The following is a 14,610-nucleotide window of genomic DNA, read 5'->3' as shown; positions in this document are numbered from 1 at the left end:
TACACAAAAGGATGAGATCTGAGGACAGACGTTCAAAGCCACCCTGGGCAGGAAACTATGTAAGAATCTTTTCTCTAACTAATTCCAGAAAAAGCCAGAAATGGTGTTGTAGCTCAATTGGTAGAGTGCTAGCCTTGAGAAAAAGGAGTTTAGGGACATATACCCAGACCTAGTATAGGAATACATGCCCAGGCCCAGACAGAGTTCAAGCCCCAGCACGGACAAAAATGAAAATAATAAAAACAAACGAACACATAGCCAACAGACAAGATAAAATAATGGCATTTGCAGAGAAGTGAATGAATCTAGAGTGAATCATGTTGAGTGAGACAAGTCAAGACCAAAGGAACAAAAGGCACATGGTATCCTTAATATGTGGCTATAAGATCCAAACAGTACAAGAGCAAGGACTCAATATTTGCATACCCAATGCTATGGACATGGTACTAGAAATATAAACACAACTATATAGACATAAAAATTTATGACTCTATAGACATGTTTTATTACATAGATTAATATGTATATATGACATACAAACCCTCAGCCTAATTTGAATTGTTCTAAAATCTAAATGCCAGTGATTGTATGTAGAGATTCCCTTCTTGAATACATGTTAAATATGTCATTTGAAATATGATACAAAAATCAATGTTAATACATTCTTTAATTTAAAAAAATAGCTTAAATGAAATGCTAGGTCTGAAATAAATAAAGGAAAAAGATCAATTCCTAAATTTCTTGTAAGAAAGTAGTTAAGCCGGGCTGTGGCTCACACCTATAATCCTAGCTATTCAGGAGGCTGAGATCTGAGGATCAAGGTTCAAAGCCAGCCCAGGCACAAAAGAACCTGAGACTCTTATCTCTTAACCTCTAGGAAATGGGAAGTAGGGCTTGGCTCAAGGTAGGGCAGTAGCCTAGAGTTGAAGAGCTCAGAGACAGTACCCAGGCAGAGTTCAAGCCCCATGACCCACCAAAAGGGGGAGGGGGGAGACAGAGAGAATAGGTTTTAAACACAGCCCATTTTACAAACTTGTGCTTGACCCAAAAGCTGAGTGGGTGCAAAAATACTGAATCACAACTTAATAGTTCATAAGACTACAGATGAATCAGAATAAAGATATAGCTCATTTATTTACATGCTAGACTTTCTGGAAAGATGGCATTTTCAAGTCATAATATCATAGAACAAGAGTAGCTTTCAAACTCAACAAAAACAGAGTTTGGAAATCATAAAGAATATTATTGGGCACTAGTGGCTCAAGCCTGTAATCCTAACTATTCAAACAGGCTAAGCACTAAGGCTAAAAGGTTCAAAGCCAGCCCAGGAAATAAAATTTTGAGTATTTTATCTCCAATTAAAAAATTGAAAGTAGAGATGTAGGTCAAGTGGTAACAATAGCAGTTGGGGCGCAAGAGAAATCTAAGGGACATCATGAGAGGGGTAGAAATTAAGATGTGATTCAAATGGTAATATTCCAGCCTTGAGCATATAAACCAAATAAATGTAAGCTCAAAGCTTCAAGTCCTACTACAAACAGAAAAACAAAGAAACAGTGATGCTGGCAATAGAAATATTAGCCTAGGAAAGAAGCCAGTACTACCATTATTGCTACACAGCTCAATGAATCATTTTAAGTTACCATTTTATGAGCAGATAAAGCATACATTCATGATTTCTAAGACAAAACTAAAGGCAGTGATCAAAAGTAAATTTCTAAATTTTCTTACTCAGCACTCTTATTTGTTGACTTGAACATCTAATAACCAAGATAAATGAAGTTACAGCCTCCAGTTTTAAATGTATAATTGGTAAGTGTAACTGATTTCTTCTATAATCTTGATAGATAACTATGTCTGCAATCAAAAATTCTAAAATAAGTCTAAAGTATTAAAATAAGAAAACACCGCAAGAACTCATGCTGTGCACTGATACTTAACTAAAGTTTAAGAGCTGGCAATGCAGCTTATATGGTAGAGTACCAGTGTCTAACAAGCACAAAGCCCTGAAGTTCAATCCCCAGTATCTCAAATGGACTGACTGATCAACAGAATGCTGGGCACTGATGGCTCATATCTGTAATCCCAGCTACTCAGAAGATAAGAATTTGGAAAGTCATAGGTTCAAAAGCCAACACACATGCCAAAGTTTCCCAAACCTCATCTCACCCAACAAGCTTTGTGTGGTGGCCAGCCTGTTTATCCTAGTTGCACAGAGGTATACATCGGAGAATGCCAGTCTAGGCAAGCTCCAGGCAAAAACATGAGATTACATCCAAGAAATAACTAAAGCAATAAAGACCTGGGGCTGTAGCTCAAGTGAGATAGAACACTTGCCCAGCAAACATGATGACTAGTTTAAACCACCGAAAGAGTTCAAGGAGAAAGGAAGAAAGGGAGAAGGACAAAATAAGTGAGGAAAAAGGAAAAAGAAATGGAGTATGTAGGTGACAATCTCTCTCTCTCTCTCTCTCTCTCTCTCTCTCTCTCTCTCTCTCTCTCACACACACACACACACACACACACACACACACACACACACACAGACATTTTTTTTTCCTCAAGGCTTGCACTCTGCCACTTGAGCCACAGCACCACTTCTGGCTTTTTCTATGCATGTGGTACCGGGAATCAAACCCTGGGCTTCATGCATGCTAGGCAAGCACTCTACAACTAGGCCAAACTCCTGGCTTACAGTTCATTTTTAACAGTGTCTAGTGAATACCACTGATGAATTTGTTCACTTTTTACCTCCATTTGTGTATTCAATAAATACTATTTAATGTGATCAGATATACATAGACATTGCACCTTTATGTTTGTCCCCTAAGAATTCACTGTGTGTGAATAAATGTTCGTAGTCCTGTATAATTTGCCATGTTCTAATATGTATCAGATCCAGCTTCTGCAGTTGAGAGAATAAGATACTGGTTTCTCTGAGCATAGCTTACCTCATTTACTATGACTTATTCTAGGTTCAGTGTTATAATATTCTTTTGCCTTGTCAGGTTTTCTTTTAATATATATATTATTAGTTGTGCAAGAGTTACATCTCCATTTAATATGTCCAATTTCTTTTTTTTTTTTGCCAGTCCTGGGCTAGAGCTCAGGGCCTAAGCACTGGCCTTGGACTTTCTCAAGATTAGAGCTCTACCACTTGAGCACCAGCACCACTTTTGGCTTTTTTCTATGCATGTAGTGCTGAGGAATTGAACCCTGGTCTTCAGGCAAACACTTTACAGCTAGGCCAAACTCCTGGCCTTTTTTTTCTTATGGGTTATGGGGCTTGAACTCTGAGCTCTTCAGCTCAAGGGTATCACTCTACTCCTTGGGCCTATGCGTTATCCCTGAGTTCTTCAGCTCAAGGGTTCTACCCCACCCCTGAGCCACAGCCCCACTTTCCATTTTCTAGTGGTTAGTTGGAGTTAAAGTATCTCTGGTTCTGCTGGGCATGGTGGATCACACTTGCAATCCTAGCTACTCAGGGGGCTGAGATGTGGGGATCAAGGTTCAAAGTCAGCAGGGGCACAAAAGGACCTGAGACTCTTATCTCCAATTAACCTCTAGAAAGCTGGGAAGTTGGGCTTGGCTCAAGGGTAGGGTGGTAGCCTTGCACTGAAGAGCTCAGGGACAATGCCCAGGCCCAGGGGTAGGGCAGTAGCCTTGAGCTGAAGAGCTCAGGGACAGCGCCCAGGCCAAGTTCAAGCCCCTGACCCCCCTAACCCCTGACACACACACACAAAAATGCTCAGGAAAGTGGGAGCTTGGCTCAAGTGGTAGAAAGTAGCCTTCAGCTGAGCTGAAGAGCTCAGAAACAGCGCCCAGGACAAGATCAAGAGCCATGACTCACCAAAAAAAAAAGAAAAAGAGAGAAAGAGAGAGAGAGAGAGAGAGAGAGAGAGAGAGAGAGAGAGAGAGAGAGAGAGAGAGAGATATGAGATGAGATGTGGGTAAATGAAACGCTAGTAAATATTTTTTTTTTGGCCAGTCCTGGGGTTTGGACTTGTGTCTAGGTGATGTCCCTGAGCTCTTCAGCTCTAGGCTAGAGCTCTACCACTTGAGCCACAGCACCACTTCCACATCTGCAATTCTTTATCATTCTTATACCACAATCAGCAAAAGTATAAAGACAAACTAGCACAGGGGGCACATAACTAGAATCTCACTACTCGGGAGATTTAAATAATAGATCTCCACTGTAAGGCAATGGGAGACACTGTAGCAGGAGGAAGAGGAGAGGGAGAGAGGCACAGGAGGATGTGGGGAGAGGGAGGGGGAAGAGGGATAATGTAAGCAAATACAAGTTATTTGAGGGGCATCAAAAACTATTTACTTACTCTCCAGGTCCTCCACAATAGCAGTAACACTGCTGGACATTGGTTTTATGGCCTGCATCCCATTCAAGATCTGCCACACTATAGGGTAATGTCTGCTTCATGACTTGCAATGCTTTGGCATTTGGTCCTTTCTTAAGTGCACCACCCCTCTATATATTAGAGGACAAAAAATTATTTTGAAGAAGGTAAAAATTTTAAATTCAATACTATATAATTTCATAATTTAAAGATATCTGATACTGCTGAAAAAACTCTAAGTTTCTATCAAATCACAAACTAATTGATAATCTATTTTGTTGTGTTCTTTTAAATAACTGGAAATTACCATACCACTATCAAAAAATTACTTAAATTATTTCAAGATAATTATTCAAACAATTCTAACTAGCACTGACTGCTTAATCTGATTTAAATAAACTTTCTATTTGCAATCATTACAATGGTAATATCTTATAAATCCCATTTATCCACCAAGATACCTTTGTTGTTGTTGCAAAAACACACTGCCGACACAGCCATTTTTCATCTGAATCAATCACACTTGAATCAATATGAGGTGTATGACACAACTGATGATACCCTTAATGTAAAAAAGCATAAAGCAAATTCTATTGTATTAATAAATAATAAGAATTTAAAAAGCCAATTTAGTATTATTGTTTCTTATAATACAGCAAATAAGCATGATAATGGCTACAAATTAACAATCTAAAGTTTGATTTTTTTGGGGGGGTGGTTTATTTTTTATTAGTTGAGGGGTTTGGACTCTGCCTGGCCACTGTTTCTGAGCTCTTCACCTCAAGGCAACCCCTTGAGCAACAATGCCACTTCTGGTTTTTTAGTGGTTAATTGGAGGTAAGAATCTCAGGGCCCTTAGTGCCCTGGCTGGCTTTGAACTGCGATCTAGAGATCTCAGCATCCTGAGTAGCTAGGATTTCAGGTGTGAAGCATAAATCTTAAGGGGCATTCAGTATGCAATGTAACTTTTTCACAACATGAAGAAAAATGAATGCTCACCTTGACCACACTTATCACATATAACCATTTCGTTGGGAGCTTCTGAATACTCTTCTTGACATATTGTACAGACCATTTCCCCACTTCCAGTGGCTCCTGGAATGTTTAAAACAAAGTCATGAAGAATTCCACACAGGAACTGAAACCCTTTTGTACGACTACCTATAATAAAAATTAACCAAAAACAAAAAGCAAGGCACCAGTGGCTCACACCTATAATCCTAGCTACTCAGGAGGCTGAGCTCTGAGGACTACAGTTTGAAATCAGTCAGGACAGGAAAGTCTTATCTCCAATTAACCACTCAAAAACCAGAAGTGGAGCCTTGGCTCAAAGTGATAGGATGCAAACCTTAAGTTTTGCTTAGGGGACAGAGCTCAAGCCCAGAGTTCAAGCCCTGTGATTGACAGAAAGATGAAAGCAAAAACAAAACAAGGCATTTCGTATAACAACTTCTAGAGTCATTGGGTAGCTTAGGATGTTTGTTAACTATGAAAATGTTTCTCAAGACAAAATATAATACACATTAAAATGTTTCATGAGACAAAATAAAGCACACAAAATATGTTCTCTCTTCCTCCCTCCTTCCCTCCCTCCCCCGTTATGTGTTCTTCCTATCTCTAACTTAAGTTATTTGATTATCTACATTAATCATTTAACCTGCTTTTATGGAAATGAATAATTTAAATTCCCAAAATATGATAAGTATACACAAAATGGAATTCTATCCATTGCTCAAGAATATGTTATTTGCAGGAGAATGCAAAGATCTAAAAAAAAATTAGGTTATGTGAAGTGAATCAGGCTCAGAGAAACAAAACACACATGCTTTCTTCCAAATATGGAAATTAGGTCTAAATTAGGTACATATGTAAACATACACAGGGTCACATGCATATATACACAAGCATGTTCACTAACATGTAATATATGTAGGAGAAATCCAACTGCATAACTTCTTTGAACAACTAAGTTAATTGTTTAACAAAATGAATACATGTGTGGAGGTGCAAACGTAGTTATAATATTCACTGTACATATATGAACAAGTAACTACCTAGGTAAAGGGATGAATGAAGTTGGGAGAGATTCAGAAAAATGATAGATGGGGTGACACAGATAGAAGATGCATGATACTCACAAACTGACAACCTACATTCAAACTGCTTTGTATATCTACAGCTAATAGTAATTTTTAAAATACCAACAAAAATTTGATTTTGGGTTGTTTGTTTGTTTTTTGCCAGTCCTGGGCTTGAGCTCAAGACTTGAGCACTGTCCTTGGACTTTCTCAAAGCTAGAGGTCTACCACATGAGCCTCAGCACCACTTTTAGCTTTTTTCTATGTACATGATACCGAGGAATTGAACCTGGGTCTTCGAGCATGCTAGGCAAGCGCTCTACCACTAGGCCAAACTCCCAGCCCCAACAACAAATATTTGAAAAAAGGGAAAAAAAATAGCTGGGCACCAATGGCTCATGCCTATAATCCTAGCTACTCAGGAGGCTGAGATCTAAGGATCGAGATTCAAAGCCAACCTGGGCATGAAAATCCATAACTCTTATCTCCAATTAACCACCAGAAAGCCAGAAATGGTGCTGTGGGCTCAAGTGGCCAAGCACTAGCCTTTTGAGCTAAAGACCTCAGGGACTGTGCCCAGGCCCAGAGTTCAACCAAAAAAGAAATTTAAAAAAAAAAATGTTCTCTGGCAACATCCCCTATTTACCTACTTATAATATTCACACTCTTAAAGAGTTAGTTTTGGGGACTGAAAGTTAAAGAGAAATTCTGAGAAGACTAAGGCTACTCAGCAGAATACACATCTACCTCGGTGTATGCATTCACTGAAATTTTATCACTAATAAAATCATGAGATTAAAAAGGAGCAAGGAAGCTATGTACACAATTCCTTTCTCTGAAAACTCAGTTCTTTAAGAGTGAGAGAAAAAGACAGACAGACTGACTGACTGACAGACAGGACAGATATTACTTCACCTTTGAAATATGGTATACAATGGGATCTAGAGAATGACTATGTGAAGTCTATAAAACTTGGTCTCAAGAAATAAACAGGCAGGCACCAGTGGCTCACACCTGTAATCCTAGCTACTCAGAAGGCTGAGATATGAGGATTGTGGTTCAAAGCCAATCGGGACACTAAAGTCTCTGAGATTCTTAACTCCAATTAACCAACAGAAAATCAAAAGTAGTGCAGTGGCTCAAGGAGTAGGGCAGTAGCCTTGAGCTGAAGAGCTCAGGGACAGAGCCCAGGCCCAGAGTTCAAGTCCCACAACCAAAAACACATAAATACATCAGTACATACATATGTACATACATAGCACAGGGCCTGAAGTTTGGCTTAGTAGAAGAGTGTTTGCGAAGCATACATGAAAGCCCTGGTTCAATTCCTTGGTACCACATACACAGAAAAAGCCAGAAGTGGTTCTCTGGCTCAAGTGGTAGAGTGCTAGCCTTGAGAAAGTCCAAGACAATGGGCAGGCCCTGAGTTCAAGCCCCAGGACTGGCCAAAAAATAAATAAATAAAGAGCAGACTAGAAGAATAACTTTCTAAAGAAAGAAGAGAGGTCTGGGAGTTTGGTTAGCGGTAGAGTGCTTGCCTAGCATGCACAAAGCCCTGGTTTTGAATCCTTAGTTACCACAAACACGAAAAAAACTGGAAGTGGCACTGTGGCTCAAGTGGCAGGGTATTATCAAGCAAAACCTGTCCATGGACAGTGCTCAGGCCCTGAGTTTTGATCAAACCCCAGGACTGGCAAAAAAAAAAAAAAAAAAAAAAAAAAAAGCAGGTGTTTGGCCTAGGTAGAGTGCTTGCTTAGCATGCATGAAGTCCTGGGTTTCATTCCTCACTAGTACATACATAGAAAAAGCCAGAAGTAGTACTGTGGCTCAAATGCTAGGGCTCTAGCCTTTAGAAAGTCCAAGGACAGTGCTCAGGCCCTGAATTCAAGCACAGGCCTGGCAGAGGAAGGAGAAGGGGAGAGGGAGAGAGATCAAAATAGGTAAGTTCAGTAAACATGAGTCCCCCAATGTTCAATCGCAATACTGGCAACTAGAGAAAAGAAAAAAGCAGTAATTTTATCACACAACACAAACTACCATTTTAATATTCTCCTCTTACCTATTTCAACAGGTAAAATAGTCAAAAATGCATATTTCTATATAAACAATAATCAATATTCACAGTTGTGCTATGAACCAGGCATAGTTACTCTTCAGATACTTTAATTCTAGAACTCATTAATATGTAAATATCCACACATTCATAATAAACTGAAGTGTAGATGGGTAGAGAAATTCAAATCCATATGTACCAGAATCCATGTTGTCTCCCAATAAGACGCTTTCTTTTCAGCATTTTTTTTTTGCCAGTCCTGGGATTGAGCTCAGGGCCTGAGCCCTGTCCTTGGACTTTCTCAAGGCTAGAGTTCTACCACGTGAGCCTCAGCACCACTCTCCCTTTTTTTCTATGTATGTGGTACTGAGGAATCAAACCTGGGTCTTCAGGCATGCTAGGCAAGCACTTTTACCACTAGGCCAAATTCCCGGCCATATTATCTCTTACTATCACAGAATTTTCACATAGCCACTTTTCAAAATTATAATTTCTGTAATAGTTACATAGCATTTCATCTAGCATAAAGAATTTTGGGGGGAGAGGTCAGTCATAGAGCTTGAATTCAGGGCCTGTGTGCTATCCCTGAGCTCTTTTACTCAAGGCTAGCATTCTACCACTTTAAGTCACAGTGCCACTTCTAACTTCCTGTGGTTAATGGGAGATCAGTCTCATGAACTTTCCTGCCCAGGCTGGCACTGATCCACTATCTTCACACCTTAGGCTGCTAAGTAGCTACAATTATAGGCGTGAAGCACCAGTCCCATCTATGATACTAACTGTTGTCTTGTTTTACATTTTGCTTATATGTTTGGTCTCATCCTCAGTTCAACTTTGCCTCCTGTTACATTTGACAGCATTTGATCTCCCATGGCTTCTGGGTTTATGACTCTAGTCAATCAGAGTATTAGAGGGTCAGGAGTGTAGCCTAGTGGTAGAGTGCTTGCCTAGCATGCCCGAGGCCCTGGCTGAATTCCTTGGTACCAGATACACAGAAAAAGCCAGAAGTGGCACTGTGGCTTAAGTGGCAGAGCACTAGACTTGAGCAAAAATTGTCCAAGGACAGTGCCCAAGCCCTGAGTTCAAATGCCAGAACTGGCAGGGAAAAAAAAAAAGAAGGTGGGGGAGATAGAGATTTAGCTCAGCCAAAGAGTCCTTGCCTGACAAGTGCAAGGCCCCGAGTTCAGTCCTCAGCTCTTGGGGAAAAAAAGGGGAGGGAGGGGATTAGAGACTGATCCAAAGGTGAGGTTCTCTGGAAAGGAAATGATAGTTCTACCCTTAAGCAGATGCCTAAATTGAATCCCACTAAACCATGGAGACTAGTAACAGAAAGGGAAATTCTTCTAAACCAATGGGTACTAACTACCAAACAATTATCTCAGCACTTATCTCCAGAAACAATTCTAAGCTGCTTGGCAATTATCTCTACTTGTGAAATTCAAGTACTTTTTTATTTATTTTATTTTTTTGGGGAGGGGGGACCTGGGTTTTGAACTCAGGGCTTGGACACTGTCCCTGAGCTTCAAGAGCTCATAATATTATCACTTGAGCCAAAGCACCACTTCTGGCTTTTTCTGTTTATGTGGTACTGAAGAATTGAACCCAGGGCTTCACACATGTTAGGCAACCACTCTCTACCACTCAGCCACATTCCCAGACCCAAGCACGTTTTTTATAATAATAGAATTAATAAGAACTCTTTCCTAGACAGCTTAATGGCCTGCCTTACTACACAAATTAAGGTCACTATAAAGTTGTGACCTTTACACGTTAAAAATACAAAAGTACCAGGCTGTTACTAGGAAGGTTGAGAGAGGGAGAACTGAAATTTGATGTCATCCCAAGGAGAACAATTCTTTTTTTTTCCTTTTTGGTAAGTTGTGGGAGCTTGAATTCAGGGCCTTGGCACTGTCCTGATCCTCTTTATGCTCAAGGCTAGCATTCTACCACTTAAGCCACAGCGCTAATTCCAGTTTTTGAGCAGTTAATTGGAGATAAGAGTGTTAAGAGACTTTTCTACCCAGGCTACCTTCAAACCGCTATCCTCAGCCTCCTAAGTAGCTGGATTACAGAAGTAGGGCACCCCTGCCCCACCCAAGTAGAAAAACTGAGTACCGATCTCAAAATAACTAGCAAAGTAAGGCAGGCCTAACAAGCAAGAAAATTCTGAAGAACCTTTTTTTTTTAAGTCCCCAAGGAATATGACATACAAACCCACAGCTTAATTTTAATTATGTTCAAAAATCTATATGCCAGTGATTCCACATAGATTCCGTTCTTGAATACGTTTGTTAAACATGACATTTGAAATATGATGTAAAAATCAGTGTTAATAAAATCTTTAATTTAAAAAAAAGTCCCCAAGGACTTTTCTCTTCTGACCCACCCCAGCCCCGCCCAGGTAGGTCAGGGGCTTGCTAGGCTTGGGCACTGTACCTGAGCTCTTCAGCTCAAGGCTAATCTCTATCATTTTGATACACATCACAAACTTCTGTGTCCCAGCTGGCTTTGAATCTCATCCTCAGATCTTAACTTCCTAAGTAGCTGGGATTACAGACATGAGCCACTAGCACCTGCCTCAGGAACTTTTTTGTTGTTGTTGTTTAAAGTTGTTTTCTTTTTTCTTAGCAATACTTGGAGGCTAGAACTTAAGGCCCTGTGTTCTCAACTCAAGCTTTTTCATACATGGTTGGCATTTTACCCACTTGAGCCATGGCTCATCTCCAGCATTTTGCTGGTTACTTGGGAGATAAAGAGTCTCCAAATGTGGAGGTAAAATCTGACTGCTTGATCTGGCTTTGAACCTTGAATCTCAAGTCTCACTATGCCAATTTCCTAAACAGTAAGATGATAGTCATGAGCCACCAACACACTTCCCCCAAAAAAGATAAAATAAAAAAATAAAGCTGCCGTAAGCATTTTTGCTTACTTTATTAACCCTGAATTTTTCTTTCCTTTTTTTTCTTTTTTTTTTTTTGCCAATCTTGGGCTTGGGCTCAGGGCCTAAGCACTTTCTCAAGGCTAGAGCTCTACCACTTTCGGCTTTTTTCTATGTATGTGGTACCAAGGAATCGAACCTGGGTCTTCGTGCATGCTAGGCAAGCACTCTACCACTAGGCCAAACTCCCAGCCCCTCCTGAATTTTTCTTATTGAAAAAAAATGCTTTAAGGGCCAAGTGTGTGATAGCTCACACCTATAATCCTAGCTACTCAGGAGTCTAAGATCTGAGGTTTAAAGTCATCCCACACTCTCAAGTCCCTGAGAGTCTTATCTCCAATTAACTACCAGAAAACAGAAAGTGGAGCTGTGACTAAAGGGGTAGGGTGGTAGCCTTGAGCTGAAGAGCTCAGAGACAGGGCCCAGGCCCAGAGTTCAAGTCCCATCGCCAATACCTCCTCACCTCCCCTCCCCCCCAAAAAAAGCTTTAAGTAGGTTTATTGAATAAACAGTGTATTTTATACATTTAGTATAACTGCTAATATAAATTTACATTACCAAGGGCTGTGAGTTTGGCCTAGTGATAAGAGTGCTTGCCTAGCATACACAAAGACCCGGGTTTTTGATTCCTTGACACCACATATATAGAAAAGCCAGAAGTGGTGCTGCGGCGCAAGCACTAGCTTGAAGAAAGCCCAAGGACAGTGCTCAGGCCCTGAGTTCAAGCCAGGACTGGCCAAAATAAATAATAATTATATTGCCACCAGCAATGCAAGTATGTCACTTAACAGAAATAAACAAAAACTAGTCAACTTATGTGGTTTAAATGATATAAATTCCATGCAGATACATTTTTTTCATACAAACACGAGTATTTCATCTTACTCCAATTTATGTAAACTGTTAGTATCTGACAAGTTCAAATTATTCTAGGAAGTGGTGCTGTGGCTCAAGTGGTAGAGAGTACTAGAAAGATAAAACTCTAAAACAGTGAGTGCTCAGGCCTTATGTCAAGCCCCAGGACTCCCCCCCCCCCCCCCCCCCGCCAAAAAAAAGGGTGGGGGTGGAGAGAGGGAAATGGGGACAAATCATGTATGAGAGAGGTAATGTACCTACTAACTGGCGAATGTAACTGTAACCCCTCTATACATTAGGGATATTATAAGGAAATAGTGAAAAAAAGATGAACCACAGTTCACTAATGTAACCTACTAGATGGGCAGGTCCCCTCAATGCAATATATTCAACAGCCAACAACTGTCAACATCATCAAAATGACAAACTAAAAAATCAATGTTTAGCATAAAGCATGTTCAAGAGAAATAGTAGCACCTGCCTGTTTGGATGTCCTTCCAGAGAACCCAGGATTTAGAACTGTCTTCAAATATGATGAAGCAGCTCTGTTTCAATATATTTATCTGCAATACAGAGGAACTTGATGATCTTTTAAACATATAAACATGCAGTTAAACTGATAAATCATTTAAAAGTTTACCACAATAACAATAAAACGTAACTTGCCTTTTTGATAGTTCCAAGATAAAACAAGCCATCTGACCATCTAGCTAGGACATCCTGACCCTCTTCAAATTTACATGCTGGCTTTTTGGCTTTATGTCCATCCTGTAAAGACAGCTTGGTCAAGGATGTTGGGGTCTTTTGGTTTCGACGTAAAGGAGACCGCTTGTGGACCAGTGAATTACCTGCTCCTGTAGAGTCTCTGTTTGGAGAATAGAAGACCAAGTATAAGACTTAGAGAACTTATAACAGTGACATATTTGACATGTTAATCAAATATTTAAATCAATTAAACACATTAACTTGATCTCATGACTATGTTTCAATAAACAAAGAAAATAAGGCTCATTCTTAACAATACTAGCTTCTCAAGAGGTTCAGATCAGGGAATCAAAATAGTCTCGGCAGAAAAGTCCCTAACACTCTTCAAGTTGGTTTTTTTTTTTTTGGCCAGTCTTGGGCTTGGGCTCAGGGCCTGAGCACTGTCCTTGGACTTTCAAGGCTAGAGCTCTACCACTTGAGCCTCAGCACCACTTCTGGCTTTTTTCTATATATGTGGTACCAAGGAATCGAACCTGGATCTTCCTGCATGCTACTACCACTGGGCCAAACTCCCGGTCCCTAGTCCCTAACACTCTTATCTTCAATTACCCACAAAATGCATGATGTGGAGCTATGGTTCAAGTGGTAAAGCACAAGACTGAAGCAAAAACCTCAGGGACAGGGCCTGAAGTTTGGCCTAGTGGTAGAGTGCTTGCCTACCATACACGAAGACCCGGGTTCGATTCCTTGGTACCACATAGTTGGAAAAAGCCAGAAGTGGTACTGAGGCTCAAGTGGTAGAGTTCTAGCCTTGAGAAAAATCCAAGGACAGTCCTCAGGTCCTGAGCTTAAGCCCAAGACTGGCAAAAAACAAAAAACCCTCAGGGACAGCATCCAGGCTCAGAGTTTGAGAATCAGTACCAACACAAAACAAAACAAAACAAAACAAAAAAAAGTGATTTAAACCTCTTGATTATGACATAATTAAGGTGTATTAACTTTGGAGGGCAGGAGACAGGCAAATTTTCAATGGTAAATATACTACTGTAACTACTATATAAAGAAATCACTATTTTTTTTTTTTTACTTGCCAGTCCTGGGCACTGTCCTTGAGCTTTCTCAAGGCTAGCATTCTACCACTTGTGCCACAGTACCACTTCTGCCTTTTTCTGTGTATACAGTATCAAGGAATCAGGCTCTGTGCATGCTAAGGCAAGCACTCCTACCACTGGGCCACACTCTTGGCTGCAAACTTCATCTTTAAAAAAAAATTTTTTTCAGACCAAAAATTTTACAGAATCACATTCAAGTGAAGTATATTTCAATGAGAATACTGACTTTTAGGCAAAGAACTCAAAAATGATGTGTTTCTACTTTAAAAAAAAACACAAAAAAAATTGTGTATTAATAAAAGACATGAACCAGCCAAAAGCATAACTTACATATATTATTCTACACAACACAGTGCTACTACCGTCAATTCTCTTTTGGATTTGGGGAAGAAATAAGAGTCACAACTCCAACTGTATCAATTAGATTAAAAATGTATGGAAGAACAGGGCGATATGGCTCTCCCTGTAATCCTAGCTACTCAGGAGGCTGAGATCTGAGGATCATGGTTCAAAG

At 40.0% G+C, this 14,610-nt stretch overlaps 1 protein-coding gene across 3 annotated transcripts in view; it reads right to left on the bottom strand.

Moving 5' to 3' along the window:
* Mtf2 (metal response element binding transcription factor 2) overlaps positions 1-14,610 on the bottom strand; it is a 62,003-nt gene that overhangs the window by 29,371 nt on the left and 18,022 nt on the right. For 2 of the 3 annotated variants that reach the window (XM_090334205.1, XM_090334204.1), the window contains exons 2-6: positions 12,946-13,144; positions 12,761-12,842; positions 5,355-5,450; positions 4,817-4,917; positions 4,338-4,486 (exon numbers count right to left, since the gene is read on the bottom strand). In XM_090334205.1, coding sequence (XP_090190331.1) covers positions 4,338-4,486; positions 4,817-4,917; positions 5,355-5,450; positions 12,761-12,842; positions 12,946-13,144 — 627 coding nt within the window. Of the gene's footprint in view, positions 1-4,337; positions 4,487-4,816; positions 4,918-5,354; positions 5,451-12,756; positions 12,843-12,945; positions 13,145-14,610 lie in introns of those variants that run through there. The other variant, XM_090334206.1, reaches the window with a different exon arrangement.

The sequence above is a fragment of the Megascapheus bottae genome, chromosome 6 (assembly GCF_031878675.1).
Source record: "Megascapheus bottae isolate mThoBot1 chromosome 6, mThoBot2.hap1, whole genome shotgun sequence".
Classification (NCBI taxonomy): Eukaryota; Metazoa; Chordata; class Mammalia; order Rodentia; family Geomyidae; genus Megascapheus; species Megascapheus bottae.
Note: the sequence above shows the minus strand (reverse complement) of the source record. Positions and strands in the feature narration are given on the sequence as shown.